The 21,209-nt window shown below is 41.6% G+C and overlaps 2 protein-coding genes across 2 annotated transcripts; both read right to left on the bottom strand.

Moving 5' to 3' along the window:
* Window positions 1-132: 132 nt before the first annotated feature.
* LOC104575392 (serum amyloid A protein) lies at window positions 133-823 on the bottom strand. Its single transcript, XM_010222728.2, has 3 exons — window positions 719-823; window positions 445-583; window positions 133-300 (listed from the first exon to the last, which is right to left on the bottom strand). Exons 1-3 carry the CDS (start codon window positions 819-821, stop codon window positions 159-161), a joined length of 384 nt encoding a protein of 127 aa, XP_010221030.2. The 5' UTR covers window positions 822-823; the 3' UTR covers window positions 133-158.
* A 3,459-nt stretch (window positions 824-4,282) lies between these two features.
* On the bottom strand, window positions 4,283-21,060 carry HPS5 (HPS5 biogenesis of lysosomal organelles complex 2 subunit 2). The gene is made up of 22 exons (XM_010222721.2): window positions 20,853-21,060; window positions 20,367-20,477; window positions 19,871-19,935; window positions 19,551-19,743; window positions 18,521-18,654; window positions 17,543-17,758; window positions 17,136-17,207; window positions 16,782-16,870; window positions 15,685-15,863; window positions 15,269-15,427; window positions 14,275-14,434; window positions 12,724-12,847; window positions 11,093-11,239; window positions 10,371-10,445; window positions 9,289-9,893; window positions 8,034-8,157; window positions 7,587-7,742; window positions 7,129-7,248; window positions 6,700-6,813; window positions 6,261-6,367; window positions 5,316-5,601; window positions 4,283-4,563 (listed from the first exon to the last, which is right to left on the bottom strand). Exons 1-22 carry the CDS (start codon window positions 20,958-20,960, stop codon window positions 4,503-4,505), a joined length of 3,405 nt encoding a protein of 1,134 aa, XP_010221023.2. The 5' UTR covers window positions 20,961-21,060; the 3' UTR covers window positions 4,283-4,502.
* Between the last annotated feature and the right edge of the window lie 149 nt (window positions 21,061-21,209).

Genomic DNA, 21,209 nt, shown 5'->3' with positions numbered 1-21,209 from the left:
CAGCGCGTCCCCCGCCCTGCCCTGCCCGGCCCTCCCGCGCGGCCGGTGCGGAGCGGCCCCCGCCGCCTCCCCCCGGAGCGGCGCCCGTTAACGCGTTAGAGGACACGGGCGAGGCGGTAACAACGAGTCTTTATTGGGGCGCACGGGGGGGCACCGCGCTAGTAGCGGGAGGGGAGGCCGGCGGGGCGGTAGCGGTTGGGGTCCCCGCCGCTCCGGCCCCACTTGTTGGCCTCCTGGTCGGCTGCCGTGTCCTCAGCGCCGCGGCCGCTCACGCCGCCTTGCCAGAACTCCCGAGCGTCACTAGAAAGGAGGAAAAAGGGGTGGCTGAACCCGCCACCCTCTGAAGTCCCCACTCGAGCAGCGCGTGGCTGCTGAAGCAGGAGCCAGCTCAAACAGGGGCTCACCCGGCCCCCGTGGGCCTGGAGCTGCCTCTGCCCCCTTTACCTGATCACTTTGGCAGCCCAAGCACCCCCAGGGCCTCTTTTGGCAGCATCGTAGTTCCCCCGGGCATGGAAGTATTTGTCCGCTCCTACATAATTCGCCTCACGCATGTCTTGGTAGGCTCTGAGCATGTCCCCTGCGCCTGCCGAGAGCAGAGAGGCGACGCTTGGTTTGAACGGCTCTCCCCAGCCCCAAGCACCGTTGCAGCCAAGGGCGCATGGGTTAGCGCCGCGCCAGTGTCCCCCGGGGGAAGGGCTGTGGTAACAGCTCTACTCACCTCCCACCGCATCCCGGACAAACTTTCCAGCCCTGGAGAAGGGGTTGTCAGCGCTTGCACACGCAGCAACAGAGAGCAGCACGAGGCAGATGCTGAGCTTCATGGTGCACTTCCTGAGGCTGGCCCGGAGCTGTAGGGAAACCTGAGAAAGGAGAAGCACCCTGAAGCATTTTCTAGAGGATTCAGATCTAACATTTCATCACGCTGCTGCACCAGTGCCTGATGCCATCCCGACTAAGAGCTCCCTTTCCCCCTGCAAGGGCTGATGCCTTCAGCAGGAGCAGAACGAAACGCAGGACTCCTCACACACAGGCAGGAGAAACTTGCACTTCAGCAGTCCCTGCTGCTCCTTCTGACTCGGTACTAACAAGTCCCAAACACTAAAGCACTAGTCCTGTTCCTGAACAGCAGATAGAAAACACTGCAAAGAATCACTCACCACTGCTGGAAGGCAAGGCCAGAAGCAGCTGTCTTGTGTCTTCAGAGGCAGAATGGGTATTTATAAATGATTGAAAAAGGAAAAAAAAAAAAAAAAAAAGGAAACTGAAATGGATTCCCAAGTCTGGGGATTTCCCACTCCCATTTCACATTTCAACACAGAAAGCATTACTGGAAGCCTGTCTCTGTCCTCACTCAAAAACTGTAACTACTGTTGCACAATTTAAGCAAACAAAAAAAGCATAGGGCTCTTCAGATGTCCTCGGGCCTACCTGCTCTTTGCAATGAGCAGGCTGGAAGCTGCCCTGCAGGCCAAAGGGGCTCGAAGCATTAGAGTTGGCTGAAGAGCAACACCGTTGCTGGAGAGGATCCAGTGAAGCTGCCCCATCGTCTGCATCTACCATGAAACGCAAGGTGAGGAGGAAAGAGCTGCCGCCTTCACAGGCCCAATGCAAGAAGTGCTGAACCCAAGCCCCACGCTCACCAACATGGCCTGGCAGACACCAAGTGCTGCTGTCAGGCTCTGCTGCGAGACGGGCTGCGCGCACCGACGTCCCTGCTGCTGCTGCGCGCCGAGGGAGCGCATCCTGCGGCCGTGGCGGGAGCCTCGTGCGCCACCTTCTGCTCTCCTGTACTCGCAAGGGACTGTAGGCCCCTCTGCTGCAACATCGGCTCAGAAGGGCCCAGAGACTCTAAAGAAAGGATATATTTGATGCAGTGATACAGAAAAAGCAAAATGAAATCCAGACAGCCACATGGCAGGCAGCTTTCAGATTAAGTGTAAAAAGTACCAGGCCTTCCTGGAATGGTCCAGTGTTAACATCCCCACTCCTCTCCCCTGTCAGCAGAGACAGGTCTCTGCAAGATGTCCCAAGAACTCTGCTCAGTGCTGGCTTCCCTTGTGTAATCACTGCTTTCCTACTGAAGGCTCTGGGTTTTGCAGTTTTGCTTTAGGTTCAGTGCTTATAATGGCTCTCCAGTATGTCGTCTCATACCTGATTTAACAGGATTCTTTACATCCTCTACACAAGACGTATGTGTAGTTGTCCCATTCACCACTACCACTCAAACAATTAGCAGCTGGAGTTTAAGGGCAGTACATGAGATAAGCAGTATGACAACAACCTCAGAGCTAATGAAATGCCACCAATAAACTTCCCTGGCACATCCCTGAGCTTCCAACAAGCTTAAGGCAGGAAGAGACACTTTCTACCAACAGCCTGGAGTGGAAAGACATATTATCTAATACAATATCTCTGGAGAAAACAATAAATGAAGCGAGACAAGAATAATTTGAGTTGCAACCCATTGGGAAAGGAAACTTTGCAAACAGCAGCAGGCCAGGCAGTTTTGGCCCCTGCCACCCCTGAACCTCATGCCCAGTTGGGTAACAGCTCCATTATTCGAGGGCCTGGAGTGCTTTGCTGCACTGTTCACATCTTGGTGACCACTCATGCCTTTAAGGTGCACATCATATTCCTTCTGTTGGCTGCAAGTGTCCATGCCCATCTCTCTTTAGTCCTAATAAAACATACACATCTGCACACACACACACACACACACCCCTCAAGACTGAAAAATGTCTCCATGTGGTTGTGAAGAGGCTCAGTAACGTGTGTGTCCCTGGGAACAGGGACCTAGGACAGCCCTGCCTGCAAACCCAACTGAAGGAGCACTTCCCTCAAGAGCGCCAGCATTTTTGGACCACAGAGGGTATTTCAAGTCTTCTGTTCCAAACATGCTCCCCAATTCTGCGCTAGTAGCCCAGCCATGAGCACACAGAAGGGCTTCAGTGTCATAGTTCTTCCTGGCCTGGCACCAACAGCCACTATGAACATACCGCAGCATTTACACACTCTGCCAATGCAGCACAACCAGGGTCCCTATGAGACTTGCTTTAAGCAAGTGTGCACATTCTGACATAGTTAAGGTAAAAGCTACCAGGAAAACCCAGAGGAGTCTGGATTTTCCAAACCAGTGGAAATCCGTTGCAAGCACCTACACAATACAACCTCCATTTTGCAATCTAGTTGTTTTGCAATCCAAATCAGTAAACCTGGTTGAGAAATAGTGAGAGTTGAATTATCAACTCAAACACAATAGTACATGCAATTATTCTGGGAAATAATACTGCCTTATCTAAGTTTACCCAAACAACAATTGATTTCAGGGAATTTTGTCCTGGAATATTTACTAACACCGTACCCCACAGAGGTTTATATATTGGCTTGCACACAGACTGTAAACTTGGTCTCTCCTGCATTTATAAATGCTTATCCTAAAGAGGATTACTATCCCAGTGCATTCATGCGCCGGTAATATGCACTGCTAATAGTTCTAGCAGTTAAATCATGATTTGCTGCACGCATGGGACATTTGCAAGAGCAGCCTCTACTTAGAGTCTCTCCAGACTCTGTTGGTGTCCGTTCCCTCAGGGCCCGTCACCGCGGGTCAGCTGGAACCAACAGGAGCTGAGCACACACCAATTCAGCACATGTCCATCCAGACAAGCAGGGGCTACACCAGGGGGCTGACAGCAGCTGCATCCCCTCTCCAGTGCCATCCTCCAGGAAGCTTTAGGCACAGGGTCCTCTTGCTGCCCAAAAAGGTCTAAACTCCCTTGGGAACACCCTTGCCCTCACATCCTGTTGAAACAGCCCAGCTCAAGTCTGGAGTCATATTTCCTCAACAGACACTAACAATTTAGGAATACCGTATTCATACAGTTTAGCATTTAGTTAAATTAAAATCCTCTATTAATCTTTGTTTTTATTCATTACTGCACTTGCCCCAAAACACTCCTCCCCATTTTCAGACTTGCTCTTCTAATGCCTTTTTGAATTGTCAAGAATAGTTCACATACTTCAAGGGAAGAAAGATCCTGTCACAAGCATTCCTACAGCTCCTTAGTAAAGTGAACATCACTGTCAACTGAAGCAGATCTGTGCTCTGCTATTTCCCAAGAACAGCTACTCATCTTTGCAACAAACACAAACCCAATTTTATACACGGTAATTTAATACTTAGGGACTCCTATTTTAACACTTAAATCATGCAGACTCAGAGGAAAAGAAAAACCCAAATTTCTTCATCTCAAGCCTTTGGGCATAATATCAGGATACAAACTGTATTGCTTCATTCTAAGCTCTGAAGTTCAAAATCTATTTGCAAAAGAATAAAAAGCTGTCAGGAATTCCTGGGAAAGTACCATCCAGATAGAGACTGAAGACAGTGGAATTATGAGACAGGAGTTTATTTCTTTAAGAGACTATGAAGCTTATGAGGCACTTTAATATACAATAGTTACAGTAAAAAAATATGTTCCCAAAGTTTCCAGAATTGTTTTCTATGCTTGCTGAGACCACAAGAACCGGTCACACCTTTCCAACATGGAATGGATCAGGGCTCTGCAATAAAAGCAAAGAAAAAAAATAAACACTTTAAAGACGATTGTGTTTTGTTTGCCAAGTTGAAGTTTGTCCAAAGCGTGATTGTGTTTCAGAGATAACACCATGGCATCACCACACACAGTCTCTTTGGGAGGGAACAGGTCAGAGCTGAAAGCCCATGGAAGGACTGAGCAAATCACACATGTCCTTCACACAATCCACACATAGACTCTCACAGGGCCTGGGCTTGATGTGACAGAAAGCCCTTAAATTGCCATCAGCCCTTTCAGAATACAATATCACCTGTTTCCATGCCCTTTCTTTCAGAATTAGAATAGGGTATCTGACATCAGTGTACAGCAGCAGAGCAGGCTTTATATTTTGAACTTATCCATCATGGTCTATAGCAGATATTTTAAATCCCCTTCTTTGTCTAAGAAAGGAGCTGTACAGATAATTGCTAGAGGAGAGCAAAACTCTCCTTCATAATTTCTTCATTTTTGAAGAGATATAAGTCAATAATGAATACTTTTCAAAAGGAATCCATCTTTAATGCATTATTTCCCGTTTCCCTCACTTTCCATTTTTAGGGTGCCTATACTGCATATAGATAACTGCTACATACAAGAAAAGCTCTCAGCTGAGTTTCCAGTTCCAGAAATTGGATGTGACATATTTTATTTTCTGTTAACTGACAAGAAAACCTGAAGCAAGAGGAGCGCCCAAAATGCACAGTGTGCCTAGACAGATCTAAGAACGTGCCATCTTACCTTTGCCTTTTCTCTGCAATTCTCAGCATCTCCCAGACCCTGCTAAACCTCTCGGACCGTTCTAGGGAGCAGCCGCACTCCTGCAGCAGGGGCAAGGCACCATTCAGGCCAATGGCCTTGGCCAGGAGGAGAGAGACGTTTTCCACAGTGATGCAGTTTGCCCAAGCAGGGCTGCCGTTGCCGACAGTGTCCCCGTTATGTACGCTGTGCTGATGCAAAGCAGCACTGTGATTTGCTGCAAGATGCAGAAGGAACTTCCATTCTTCTGTGGTCTCTGGGATCAAACCTACGGTCAAAATGAGACTGTTAGCACTTGACTTGCAAAACAAGGATTCTTCCAAACCTACTCTTTTTAATATATTTGCACTTAAAGTAATCTAGAATTCTCTTTTTCTCTTTCAAGGTTCAAGAAAAACCTCAGGTACCAGCAACAAGCACATTACATGCAAGCAGGGCATGCTGCCGTGACTGACTCAGCGTAAAGATTTGGCACTGAAATATTCAAACTCTTATAACAACCCAGAGTCTAAAATACTGAACTGAGGCAAAAGCTTAAAAAATCGTTTTCTTTAAAGGCTACTGGGAATTTTCTTCTGCCAGGTACCACACATACGCTGCATGGGGATATGGGAGGTGTCTGAACTGGGCCCTCCACTAGCTGCTCACTCCTCCCTGCGCAGCTCCAGGTTTGGCTTTTGCTTCTGCCCAAGAGCTCCAAGTTCTTTGCACATTTTCTATCAAGGCTGATATCAAATAGGAAAATACAACACCTATTTACGGACTTCAAATATGCTGCCCTATGTTCTTAGTTGAGCCTCTGCCAAAGCAGGGTTTTATTTTTGTTTGTTTGTTAAATGCCATTCACCTTGGGACAAATCTCATCAGTACATCACAAGGGAATTTTCTGTATTAGAGGTATGTTTACACAGCTTAAGATGCACTAACCATCTTCTCCATTCAACAGGCTCAAATCATCCAAATGAGCAATATTGGTAAAGGCTTCTACTCTTCTATCCAGCTCCAGACAGAGAAAAAGATATCCAGGCCAGAATCTTAAATAAGAGAGTAAAGATTTCCAGGAATCAAATACTCATCTAAACTACAGCCAACAACAATTGTTTTTTCCTATATACAGAGAAGACAGAAGCAACAGAAATACTGAATACCAGGAATCACACTATTTTTTGCAGTAAAGGGACACAGGGGATACCCCCCAGAAGAACAGCATGCATTTAAAGAGACTTAGAAATAAAAACCATCTCCCATTGTAAAAATTAACAGAAACCACTAGTAGAGTAGATGAATGGTTTTCATTTGGGTCTTGCATTTGTTTGTGTGCCTCAGAATTCCAACCACATGTCAAAAATAACTGAGTTCATCTTACCCATGTGATTTACAGATATCAGCCATCTTCTCTTTAGTTACAAAGTCAGCTGGAAGTTTAATCAAAAGCAGAATTAGCTGACTGTAGCCCCAGGTAAACAAATGTGATCGTGGCCTGGAAGAAGAGAAATTTAAAGTGCCGATGGTTTTCTTCACAAATTTAACATTCCCACTACAGGTCAACTATATGAAATGGGAAAAGGACAAGGCATGAAACTGGGTATGCAGTCTTGGTAGAGAAACCTTTGTGAGAAAAATTTCAGATAAAGAAGTTTCTTAATCCTCTGGCTGCTTTTGTTGCACTCTGGAATACAAGAAATGGCCCACTGATTTGGTGATTTTCAAACTCTTTTATAAAACCCAAACAAAAGCCTACAGACCAGCAGAAGCTTTTTGCCTCACTGGGGAACTCAGGTGAGCCCTACTTTACCTGGGATTTCCTTCTGCATCCACAGTGCTTGCTCTTTGTGGTGCATCATGAGAAACAGCCAAGCAGAGCCAATCCAGGCGCAGGGATTCAGGCTGCAGAAGAGACCTAAGGAGATATGACCTAGGCAATAAAGCACATGGGAAAACTATCAGTTTTAAGTATACTGGGCATGGAGCAGTAACAATTACACACGCACACACACTAAGTCAGAGCTTGGATGTACCTTAACCATCATGATGCAATACCTGGAAAAAATACAATCAATTCTCCACATGCGGAACAGCCTAGAGTGATTCATGTTCTTAGGGACTAATAAGAACAGCAGGAAATGGTCAGATTGACAGTTTCTAATACAGCCAAAGCCAAGAAGCACCACAGAGATACAGGAAGAATGAATGTGAACAGCTACATTATACATGGTCCACATACAGAAGGAAAAGGTTATACATTCACTTTACCTTTCCTCCTCTGGCTTTGATTTCACAAGACTGTCTAAATATGCCAGAAAGTGAGCTGGGTCATTCCGGCAAAGTTGCCTGATATCCGAAGGCAAAATAGAAGGGTGGAACTTGATCAAAGGACGAAGAGCTATTTCCCCAAACTTTTCATAAAGCCTAAAGAGAAAAGATAAAGACTTTTGACTCAGTGCCAAACAGCAGCAAAACTACCATTTACCATGACAAAATAGCTATTTTGAAATCCACCTCACTTGCAAGTTCAAGATACTATTGAAAGATGATCTCTTAAAATTCCCTGAGTGGATATACAATAAACTTAATGAAATATTGAGCAAAAAACTGTCAAAAACCCATTCCTCATATCAAGTTAGCAATATACAGCTACTGAGAGTTAAAAAAAAAGCCAAGCAACTAAGTAAGAAAAACTATGAAGAGTTGGCTACACACCTTTGTGCATGTACCAGTAACAGAGGGTTATCATCCCATGGCCCCAAATCGTGCAACTGTCGCAGTATTTTCAACATATCTTCATTTTCCATTGCCAAGACCACTGGCCTGTGACAAGTTAATTCTGAAAGATATACATGTTACAAAATAAAGGAAAGATATTTTTGCCTAATACACACACAGTGCTGTTAAGCACAAGGAGAATAAGTTTCCAGTACTTTCATAGAATTTTCTCTTGGCTAACAGTGATAACAAGTGAACAGATTCTAGCTGGTCATTTTGCCACTTCATAGAAGCCAACATTACTAAGCTGTGATTATAAGTCACAGATAAAGTTATACAGTTATGACACAGAATAATATTCTCAAAATATTTTCCTTGTCTTCAGGCTTCAGAGGAAGCAATTCCTCATGTGCACTAAGATGGCCAACTGCGCAACAAAGGACTTGCCACATACTCAAATACCAGCCACCCAAGCAAGACTGTCAGGATAGGATCAACACTGGGACTTTATTTCAGCCTTAAAAGAAAACACATAAAGCAGCAGCTGAAAGCAGAGAAGAGCTGAAGTACTGTTTTCCAGGATAACCAGGAAGCTTTGCTTTAATAAGGCTAAAGGGACAGCAAAAGCAGCAGAAAGGATTTCTACGGAAAAGGAATTCTGGAGTGATCACAAGCTATTTGTGTTCACAGAAGCACTTCCCCATTTAGTTTCATTCTGCATGAATCATGTTTCTCCAAGTTGAGCCCTCCCTTCTCAGTGCAAAGACTGAAGCCCTCCCCTTAGCCCTGCTACTTTACTTGTTACTATATATATGATATTAATTAAGATGTTTCAAAGTTGTTCTTTGAAATACAGGCATCTTTCTGTAATGATTACAGTGTTCAAGGAACAACCTATCCATGAAGTAGAAGGTTCAGAATTAGTTTCTACAGAATTACTAAATCAGGAGTGAGGTTGGGAGTAGGTGGCTTTCCCTCCTGGGAATCAGTAGTTCTTTAAGAAAAAAAGCCCCTATTTGGTAAAAACAAAAACAAAGCAAAAATCTCTGAAACAACTCTCCAACAAGGACAGAAAACCGCATCAATCAACTTCCCTCTTACACCCAACTACCTTATTTCCTTACATTTGAAAAAAATTTGCCACACAAACCAGTACACATTTTGTAGCTTTTTTTCCCTTGCTCCTCCCAAAATAAAAGTCTTATTTTTACCAACTTACTAGTTTTACTCATAATAAAGTCTAATTAGTTACCTTTCAATCCTGCCATGTACATTTCCCACACACCAGGGCTGTTTGCATAGCTGGTTATAATACACTGCTTTAGCCTTTTCAAATCCAGAAGAAAGAAGTAGCTTTGCAGGAACCTGCAAGCTGAAGTCCACGAAACTGTGGCTGTCGGAGCGGGATCAGAGCTTTCCTCGGCGCTCTCGTCTCCGCAGCGGAACACACGTAGCTCGAAGCACAGCGTTGCCAGCTCCGTGAGGTCTCTCTGAACACCCTGTTCTATCCCGCATGGAGGAGACACTCGAAAGCAGCAGCCCAAAGTGCCCACTGAGCTAGTGCTATTTTCACACACAGTTTCGCCTACACAGGCATCATCAGTATTTCCCTTTACGGTGCAGGCTTCCAAGGCATCATGCTGCTCCTCGTCTACCCTGTCTTCACCACTTGAATCCAGCTGCAGGTTTTCCTCCGAGGCCTCCTGCTGTTCCTCAGCACACATGGTCTTGCTTTCCTTAATAGGAGTAAAACACTCTTTGCTGCCAAACTTCTCTTCCAGGTGAAAAAGCCACTTCTGCAAAACCCTTCTCATACACTGCGGTTCTAACAAAACCAGTGGATCCTGGAGTTTGGCTCTGCAGCATAAGAGAGAAGCCTATTGAGTTGATGGGCAGTTTTAAAAAGCCACATATAGTATGCAAGTTCTGCATAACTCAGAACATAACATTAAATTTGACTGTTCTAAGTGCTTCAAAGGCAGTTTAGACCACTTATGCTCTTTACAATTGATGTTACTGTTTTTATGATTTTCCAATTTCCCTAAACATTATTGCAGAACTGCGTTGAGTTTGTTCTGTTTTCAAGTATGTTTGTAGCTAGCAGAGAGCTGCTCTAGTGTCATCCCTTAGTCCTCTAGGAGCTTATAGTGAGTTCTGCTTGGTTTTAAATTGGACAAAAAAGCACTACCCAAAGCAGCATCACAGAGTTTACATTACATGTTATGTTAATAGATACTTACAGTATTGCTCATATATGTGATTAATAAAAATAAAATTTATCATTTTTCTACCAAAGGCCCGTATGCGCATGAATGCCTGAGTTTGTTTGCTTACATAGCTTCTGCTGTTGCAGCCTTGAGATCACTTAGGTGGTCCTCTTCTGGAAGTGGGCAGCTCTGTGGTTCTGATCTGGAGCAGAACATTCCAATTTGAGTCTCATCTTGAGTAACTTTTGTATTTAACCTCATCATTTAAGTGAGGCTTTTCCTCCAGATTGTAAGAAAGCAACATTAATATTATTTCAAAAAATAAAGCTCCTATTTCTAAAGCAGCAGCAGAAATTAGGAATGAATTAGATTTGAAAAACAACTCTTCATATACCAGGAGCTTTCTGTAATGGCTTCTCCAACTACAGCAGATTTCAGAAAATACTAAGTAAAATCAGTGTCATGCCACTATACAAAAGTCAGTCTAAAATATTTCATATTCTTAAGATTTCGTAATTTAACAAAAGTATTTCCTAGTATTCACTAGGAAAAAAAAAAACAGAGTTTGGTGTTTTACAATTATTTTTTTTTTAATGTTTTGAGGCAGACAAAGCATTTACTGTGCATTCAATAAGAGCAAGAAATGACCCAGACTTGTGTCCATGATGCCACTGGCACCACAGGAACATTACATTAGAGTTGCTGAATACTCTACATTCTTGCTCCTCAGGTATTAGAGGACTACAGAAATTGCTTTTCCAGCATCAGGAGGGTTTTGCTTTTCTTTTTAAAGACTGTTCTCCACAGAACATCCAGCAAATGCAACTCTTAACACGATTCTGTACTCACTCTTTTTCTTCCTGGGGGAATGCTTCCACATGAACAGACACCTCCCGCAGCTGCTCATCATCCTTTGCTTCTTGCCTTCCTCGAGTATCAGAGCTCATATGAAGTGTGCCAATCTTTTCAGTAGTTTTGCGTACAAAGCTGGAAACACTAGGAGTCAAGTTAAAACATTTGAAATTGTACCAAATTAACAAGTGAAAGAATCAAGCGCTTTCTATTCCAATTATAGGAAATTACACTAGCACTAGGAAATCACAGCCTTCTCGGTGGTAGGAAACTGAGCTGCAGTACTCCAGATTGATACTTCAAGATTACAAAATTTACAAAAAAAAAAATGTACTTCAAAAATTTTATATATTTACAGTATTTACAGATTACAAAGCTTACAGAAGTAGAAAAGAAAGCTTTTTATCTAATCAGTATCCATTCCTTAATACACTTTAACCATGAAAAAGGCCAGGCAGGGCACATACCAAAAATCAACTCTTTCAGACACCATGAAGGGAACTAGTACTTCAAGATTTGAAAGGAAAAAAAAAATCCACTTTCTAGCTAAGAACTAATTTCAGAGTATCAATAACTAGAAAGCCAGTCCTTTGATTCTCTCAGAAAATCCGGCATTGTTCATTATACTAAGGTATAGTAAAAGTTAAAGGTTGCTGAAAAAAAAAGGGAAGAATGCAAATACAAGAACTGAACCTTAGTGTTTAGGCAGCTTTAAAGGGAAACTTAAAAAAAATAGCAGTAATGTATTTTAATCTTTAATCATAAATACTAAGTGCTTTTGAAGTACTTCAACCACAAACAGAAAAATCAGAACATAGCAGGTACTTGAAAATTTAGAATTGATTACTATCAGAAAGCGTTTCTACTAACAAGTATTGCTTGTAGAAAGAATTCAAAACAAGGCAAGTACTTCTAAAGCATATTCCAAGACCTTCACACTATCGACAACAGCTACAACTTTTTGTTTTAGGTTGTAAGGGTCATTTGCCTACCTAAGTGGGACAAATAAAGTTTCTTATTTAAAATACACATTTTTTTTTTTCAAATCTGTATGCTTCATAGCCATGTGCTTTACATTTGTCCTCCTGTAAAGCAGCTTTAATAAGACAAATATGTCATGAAATGGACACTTACTCACACCAAGTATGAGCTACCATTATTCCATGAACACTTAGGGAACTGATTAGATTCACTAAAAAGAAGGGTAGAAGGCAGATCGCACAGTAAGCTTTGGGAGCATGTTTTGGCATTATCTAGCACCTTTTAAAAGTTTTAAAGATTTTAAAAGCTTTAACATTTGCCCACAAGCAGTACAGAATTGCTCCTTGCATTCCTTCTGCTACGCCACAACCCCAGCTTACAGGGTAAAGTCAAAATTCTTAGTGGACATTCAAAAATTGAGGCTGAAATCTTGGCTCCACCAAGGTTTAAGTCCATTCCTTATATCTTCTTTGAGTCAAGAGGAAAGCTTTAAGTCACTGAACACACTAGGTGGCACCTTCTGTGTTTTATTTCATATGTTACATTTTTGTAGAACAGAGCACAGACTAAACCAGACAGTGCTACAATTTCACAGGAGGGAAAAGTGGCAGGGTGCAATGGGTGAATGAATCTCCTGCAAGCTTTACCTTTCCTTGACAGCCTGGAGAGAGACGAGAGGAGATGGGGAACGAAATGACAAAGGGATACTGAATGGGAGAAATGTCTCGTTCCGATCAGCCTCAACCGCCACAGACGCATGAGACACGTTGTCTAACAAATGGAAGTGAAAAAGAATCATGAAACAGTGGCTTGTCAAAAATGAAACACAGAAACAAAACACAAGTCATCAACCATTTGCTGGAGAGCCTGCATGGGGTATTTTCACGCATTAGCTTGAGGAGGTGCAAATATCTACAGTGTTTTGAGTAATCATTTGCTAGTACAACCTCACACACAGAGACACTGAATCTTTAAGTGATACAAATATGGAGAAGAGATACTGGTAATTAAAGATGAATTTTGCATCAGACCAACCCATCTGGATGTTTGAGAGAAAATGCTAGCCTATTACAAAATCCTATTAACAAACCACAATCTCTTTACACAGAGAGGGCCTAAAGGTCACAGTTGATTTTAAAACTCTGGTAAATAAGGCTCCTTTTGTTCATCATATAGATTTAGCAACTATGACCTTATGACAACTTACGTAAATAGGAACAGGGAAGCCAGTTCCAGCTCAGGGAAAAAGAAAGAAGTTATACACCAAGTATACTATTTATCTTAAATGCCACATGAAGCACTCGCAAAAAAGCACGTAAAACTTTCCTACTTTGAAAACATCAGCCAATTTAAACCTTTCTATTTTACTCAACAAGTTATAAACTTTCAACATGGAGAAAGTTATTCTTCATTTAAGAGATTTTAATGTTTGAATGATGCATTATGTGAATCAGCATAAAAATAACAAGCAAGTAGGAAGAGGCAAGTGCAAAGGAATGGGCTACAACCAGCACGTCCCTTCATCAGCAGGTTAGCACCACTGAAAAAAGAGTAAATATGAATTTCTATATTCTCCTACTGCAGTTTGCCTGGCAAAGCAACCAAATTATCTCCTTCCTCAAATGGCACTCTCTGCAAAAGCTCAGGGGCAGACTTTCTAATACTTCAAATTAAGCCTGTTCCTCATGACTCCAAGTTTCTGCATTCCCCACTAACCCAAGCAAAGCAGAGAACAAGACCTACTATGTTTCTCTCTAGCTTTTATCCAGAGACAGATATTCTGCAGGAAGAGGAGAGGGGAAAAAAAGGCAGCTCACTGCCCAATGCCCAAGTGCCAGTTACCAGCCACTAATACCAATGCCTATGCTAACATATCCATGCTAAAGGGATGATCCCTTCTACAAATTTTTTTGCATCCCTACAAGAATGGGATAAGGGTTTTTTGGTTTTTTGTTTTAAAATTTGAATTTCTATGAAGACAGTACTTCACTCTGATGTTTCTAAAAAGATTGCTACTGTTATAGACAACGGGAAGCTGGCTGAAGGTGAAATGTCTGTGTCCCACTGATCCGATTAGAAGATTTAATCGGGAATAAATTCAAGAGTGGAAAATTAAAGCAGAGAGCAATATGATCTATTTTTTGCACAATAAAAGAGTAGCTGTATCTAAAAAGTAAGTTTTCATTAAGAGCGATTACCAGGCTCCACCCGCTCATCTTCCTGGTGCACAGGAAATTCCTTAAGTCTTTCATCTTCCGAAAATGTTTGACTGTGGAGAGAACATGAATCTTCATCTGACTGACTGCCTCTTCGACTAATAACACGATATATTCCAGAGTCCAAGACACTGAAGCTTTCCTGTCAATTAAGGAAAAAAAGTTGGATATTTTTCAAGTTGCATTTTGTTAAGCCTCCCAGAAGTGAAACAACTGTTCTTGCAGAAATAGTATCCGAGTAGTTCATAACTTACAGCCTCTAGAGGCCTAATGACATATTTTTGACATACCCAAAACGTGCAAGTACACGTGTGCTGCTAAATCTGCAACCCAGTGATGCATACGCTGCAACTGCTTGCGGGCAGGTAGTCTATGAAACAACCACTGCAGTTGCTATAAGACCATGAGACAAAACACCTCTGCTTTAATCGGGCATCAAACTATTTACCTGGAGTTAGTCACTTCCTCCCTTTGTGCCTGGGTACTAAGAGCCCATGGAGTCAAACCAACAACACCATCCAAAAGAACACTAGAAATTTGCTTTGATCATTTTCTCCATCTTCTACTTGAGCTTCATTAAACGAGGCAGTATCTTAAATAGAGCTAAGGTAGTTGTGAACATGGGGACAGCTGGCTTTCACCAGGTAATACCACAACTAAAATCAAAACTACCTTTACTGAAGCACACCAGGAAAGTGAATTCAGTTCTAGAGAAAGCCACCTTTGCGTTTATCTTGGCCCACACTTCAACCATTAGCCACAAAATAATATGGAATGAAGGCAGAGATATAAGAGCCTAAAGAATATAAGTACTAGTATTCCATATCTCTCTACCTCTATTCATGTTAGAAAGTAACATTATCAGCTATAATAAGCACAATGGATGCGAAAACTTCATCTGTGGAGTAAGGAACAAGACTTTAAGCCTTAAAGAAAAAACAGAAGGTAGAATTATTGGCATTATCAGTGCACTTACATGAGATGAAATGCTGCTCCTCCTACTGCTGCATGCAGAATCTGGGGGTTCTAACTTTGACATCAGCTCTTCCAGGTGGGCAACAAGATCCTGTTGTGCTGAGATATCCAGCTGGGACTTCAAGTGCTCCAGCTTGTCTAGAGGCAAGTTTTTTCTTGCCTAAAAGTAGAGAGTGAAATAGAAGCTGTTATTCTAATGCACAGGATGAAAAGCAAAAGGCTGCTTTTAAAGATACCATATATCATAGAATCTTAGAATGCTTAAGGAGGTATGGAAGCTAAGTTTCACAAAATGTGTAATGCCCAACATATTTAAAAAGTCCAAAAATACAAACTTCGAAATCCATGGAGCTTCTTGAAGGAGGAAAACAGAAAACTAAAGTTGCATTACACACTTAGGGGGAGACATTTACTTACTCTGGAGGAAACGATTGAATTCTGGAAGAGACAACAGACCCTGGCAGCAAGGGTCCAGAACCCTCTTCTCATAAGACGCTCTATGCAACGGTCGACTAACAGAAGGGATAGGTGTATGACTTTGCCATTTGTAAGCAGACAGAAGAGTTCATTTTTGTAAACTGCAATATCCTGAATATCTGCAAGATCAGATGCACAAAAGTGATTAAGAATGGAAATCACCAATCAGCACTCCTTTCTGCTCCTGAAGATAAATGAAAACATTTTACATCTGACTTCTAAAGAATGCAAAAAAATTATACTTCTTAGTGTAACCACAGTATGAAAAATAAATATTAACCAGCACTCAGCTAGCATCTAAACGATGTAGCATAATTAAAAACACCAAAACTTGAACTTCTGGAAAACATTCCAAAAAACAGGCTAGCAAAAGACACTTAAGTTACTGAAGGTTCTTTTCATTCCTCTTTAAAGGAAAAAGAACTTTGACATTTCAAACAGTTTGAAAAGAAGATAGTCATGTTATATGCAAGCACTCCATAACAAAGACTCTGGAAAATTAATAGCAAAAAAGGAAAAAGGAGAGTTTAAGAGAATACAATCCTAGCAAGTTCTAAAACTACAGCAATAACCACATATGCAGAACTATTTATGAGGCTTCACTTGGGTGCCACTCCCTAAAGCATCTTCCCTAGTTTTGTTTTAGACTGGAGTTAGAAAGGTTTTAAGCTTTTGGCAGCCAGATTATCCTTCAGAGGACACCTGAGAGTAAACCTAAACAAACAGAAATGCAGAAAGGATACTGCAGACCGGGTTATTCTTCTACTGCACTTGATAATTTTAAGATGCACTATACACTATGTTTTGTTTCTCAAGTATTTTATAGATGCTTTTAGAAATATGAGCAAGGGGTTGGTGGTGGGAGAGTGGTTGGTTTCTTAGTAGTCAAAGATACACTTGACAGACAGGGAAAATGAGTTTTCTGATAAATGTTCTGCAATCCAGTTGTGGAAACAGAGCTTGGAAAAGCTCCATGCTAGGTAAGGACCTTCAGAAGCGACAGACAACACTTCAAAACTGAGAGTTTTCAAGCTTACCTTTCACTTCACTCCAGAGTAAGACTTGAACGCTCTGGGGAATAAAGATGTAAATGCCTCTCTCTGTCCAGGTCATTACACAGTGCTCACTGTAAACAGAACAAATAAGTATTCAAAGTTTCAGTACACCAGCCACAGGCAGCCACTGTAAGCCTGTAAGCCAATGTCATACTAGCCCTGCAGATGTTAAGCACAGCAAAGGAGCAATGAGGCTGTTCTTCAGCACAATACTTGGGAAGTCTTATGCAAGAGAAAGACTAAGTTGATAAGACAAGTTAGATGGCTATACATTTTTAAAATTTATTATTTTTTAAGTCTATTTCATCAACAGGACATCTGCTGACAGATACCTACGTCAAATATAGGAGCTTGGGAAACGATAAAGATTGCGGAGAAGAACTGACACCAGTGTAATGTGGATCCAGCCTATAAAGCAACAAGTAAAATTATCGATTGTTACAAGGAAAACAATAATAGTGTTAAAATAGTGCTATATTCCTAAATCTGTAAACACAAGGCTTGCTGAAAAGTGTATAGCCTTAAAGACACATTCATTGCAACAGATGCACAAGCAGAACCAAGATCTTATTCTTGATAATTCAACTACTGGCTTCAATTACTAGAGTAGGAAACATTCACATTACAACGAGGACTAAGTTTGATTGCACTAAGAGTTCATTTCAATTTCTCAGTATTCATGTAGTTTGCCTCACACACGAAGTCACAAGCCAGCTTATCACTGACAAAATTCACACTAGTACCCGAGAGTAACAACAGGCAGAGGTGGTGATGACAGCAGCTGCTTGAACTGATGGGTGCTCTGCACTTCCCCTTCAAAGTTCACCTCCCACATCCTTGAGCCAGGCCGGGCACAATATATTAACGGCTGCTGATTCCCATTGTTCTTTCCAACTGGGAAGAAACAGGCTCCAAATTCTCCATCTCTTTCTTTGTTACCAATTTTCCAGAACTTCTCTCTGATGGGCAAATATATTTATTTAGACAGTATTAATAAAAATATCTACCTAATTGCATGTTCTCCTTGAATCAAAATACTAAATGCTAACACTGAACTGTTTTTGATTTTTTGGAGGGGGGAGCAGGTGCTTACAAGTCTGTAATGATTATTATAAAAGACAGGGTGAAATAATATTCACAAGCAGAATCTGACCAGGAACACAAAGGGCAACAAGAAGGGCCTTCTTCAAGAGCATCAGCAGCAAAAGAAGAGGAAAAACAGGAAGAAATAGGCATGAAGGCACCAGAGTAAGACCAGCAAAGGGCCACAGAAGATTATGGGATTGGTGCATCCCACACCTGGCAGGAAGGGCAAGAGGTGGGATTGTTCAGCCTTGAGAGGATCTTGTCACTATGTATAAACACGTGATGGAGACTCCACAAGCCTCTCTTGACAGGCCTCTCCAGCTTTGTCCGAGCGCTCACAGGAGGAGGGAAAAGCAGCAAACAAAACTCATAATTTCATTTACACATGAGTTTTGTTTGCTTGCTTTTAACACTGTGAGCGTGGCCAAATGCTGGAAGAGGATGTCAAGAGAGGCTGTGGAGTCTCCCCACTTGGGCATATTCAGAACCTAACTGGACAAAGGTTTGAGCAATCTGGTCTAGGTGACGATAATTTGAGTGAAAAAATAGGACTGGGTGATCTTCATAAGCCCCTTCCAACTGCAGCTATGCTTTCTGATTGTATTTATTATTCTAACAAGGAAAATATTGCTTACCTCTCAGTATCACACAAATAAGTACGTGTAAGTGAAGATATGAGCAGTCTTCCATCCAAGTAGTCAAGCTGAACTACCCGAGAATCTACAGTTGTTATAATCTGAACAGGAAACATCACAAAAGTGGCAGCAGCCTAAGGTTAAAGAACGGAGAGGGGAGAAAAAAAAGTGCATACTATGATCATACGGAGTAAGACAAAGATAATGTAATTTTTTTCTTCTCACAGCCTTACAAAATAAAGCTCGTTTACAGACTTAAAAATCTTCCTCTTTGCAAAGACATTATTGAAGATTTAAGAAAAAAAGTCACAGAGCAGCCACATTTTCAATGAATAATATATTTTCTTTAACATATGAGTTTTATTGTTACTTTTGCCAACTTTTTTCTTTTGCTAACGCTCTCAACCCTCCTCCCCCAGTATCGCTACTTTCAGCCAGCACAGTCGCATGGAGGTAGATCTGCAGAATAACTTAATATGAAAAACTTCCCTTAGGTTTAGGTGGCTAGCATAAAATTTACTCTGCAGTAAACAAACCAAATACTATTGATGATATAATTCTCTCAATCTGAATGAGTGGCAAAAGTAACTCAGAGAGACTTCTTATTCACAAAATAAGTAAAAGTCACAGGGAGCCCAAATTTTTATGACAGTCACTGCCCTTGACAACTGCAGGTGTTTTCTTTGGTATGAGTCTGTCAGCTTCTTATTTTCAAGAACCCCATTGCTTTACAGAATGGCTGATGCCTTTAATAGGCACAAGCAGGGCCATGGTCCATTAATATTGCCCTATCCTTTCCTTTTCCCTTCCCTCCCACAGGGTTCCCTCTTCCCCTTTAAAGGCAATATTATTGCTATTCCCAATGCAAAGATTTCTCTTTAAAGGCTAGTTCTTCATCCCAGCAAAGCTACCAGATCTTCATCAATTGGCAGGTTTTCTTCTGTTCTACCTCACTAAAATGAGCAGAAAAATCTGCCATCTCATCCCTAGGGAACTTAATTATCTCAAAGAAAAGCAGACAACATTTTACCTTGCCTTGTTTTGATGTGTTAATCTTGATGGCTGATACCTTTCCCACATGATCTCCTACAAAAACCCGAAGGGCAGCTGTATCCCAACACAGAGCTGTGACTTTCCTGCCCTTATGCTCAGAGGAAACATAAATCCTTTCTGGCTTCCCACGGCGTTCCTGGTTCAGTTCCCACACCACTACAAGACCTTGGCTGCAACAGTTCAAAGGAAGTGAAAGTCAAGAATAAGTCTTTTATAGTTGCTCAGTGCTTTATCAGCGATAAAGATGCATAATTTTACAAACCTGAAAGCTACATAAAACATAAGTATATCACTCACTTGGTAGCTACAGCAACATAGTCTTCATCATGTAAACAACAAGCAACCCGGGAAATGGCACCTTCCTGAAATCAAAGGAGACTTTAAGCACAGGTACAAGCAGTTCCTGAACTACCTTTACCAACATGCAATTTTTATCCTTACATATGAAATTATTAAAGTGCTCTTGGGTTGTTGTGGAGTTTTTTTTGGGTTTTATTTGCAACAATGAGTTTACTGTGAAAAGATTCAGCTGACAACAACATGAAAGTATCAAGAGAAACACTGATAGTTATCTACAAGTTAGTTGCTCTGGTTTCATAAGGTTTTCTTCCGACTGTTAAGCATGCAGGGGTTTTTTTTTGTGTGTTTTTGGTTGTTTTTTTTACCTTTTCCAACTGAAGAAGTTGACAATTTCACCTTCTTTGGAAATTTCAGCAAGCAGAACTCTCCCTTAACAAACACTAAATTGAAACAGGTTCCACTTGCCCAAAAGCTTTTGTGCTCGGTTCTTTACCTTATGGGTCAAGAAGAGTCTCTGCTTCCAACCTTCCTTCTGGATGAGGTTGAGTCCTCCCCCTGAAGTGCCAAGGGCTAGCCACCTCCTGGACACAGCAATGCATGTGCACTGAAGGAACAACGACTGTGATAAGAAACACAGCCCCTATCCAGGACTAATAAGTTGTTTTCTCACAAAAACTTTTTGTTGTTGTTAAAGCATGTTAAGTGTTTGCATGCACTCCTGAGAGACTGGCAGTGCAGTTTTTGTCTAAGCTAACAGAATAAAATTCTTCAGGACTGAGGCAAACAGGAAAAGCTGGGAATCCTCTAATTTTTTTCAATCTATAGTTGACTAAGAAAAATAAGGTTTTCTGTGTTCACTTCTCCCACAGGCTAACATGCAGACAGCAAAGAGAACAAGAGAACTAGATCAACTTGGTGGGCTAATCAGAATATTACACCAAATAACTTCTTATTTTTTAAATGAACATCACAATCTCACCTTCAGACGACTAGAATCCAGCCTGAGTGCAGAGAGCAATGGATCCAAACACTCAAACTCTGCCAACACATAGTTGTAACAGTCTGGAATCATTTGCAAAGAGGCCATGGATGTATAAAGAGCAGTGGCACTCAGTCATTGGTGCGTTACTGCTTCAGGCCTGCCAAAAACATGGTAAGTTGGTTATTAGTTTACTTTTAGTACTACTCCCGTTGTTCTTTAAGAAAGCTATCATAGGGAAAACATTCAAACAGCATCAGATTCCACTATGCTTAGAGGATTCTCTTCCCTGAGGACTGCAAAGTTAGAGCCCTAATTTGTTTACCATAAGCTTTTCCTCAAGTTCATTTGAGGAAA

Source organism: Tinamus guttatus, unplaced genomic scaffold (assembly GCF_059628265.1).
Source record: "Tinamus guttatus ecotype Peru unplaced genomic scaffold, ASM5962826v1 Tinamus_guttatus_pri_ptg000240l, whole genome shotgun sequence".
Lineage (NCBI taxonomy): Eukaryota > Metazoa > Chordata > Aves > Tinamiformes > Tinamidae > Tinamus > Tinamus guttatus.
This window is presented reverse-complemented; position numbering and strand designations above follow the sequence as displayed.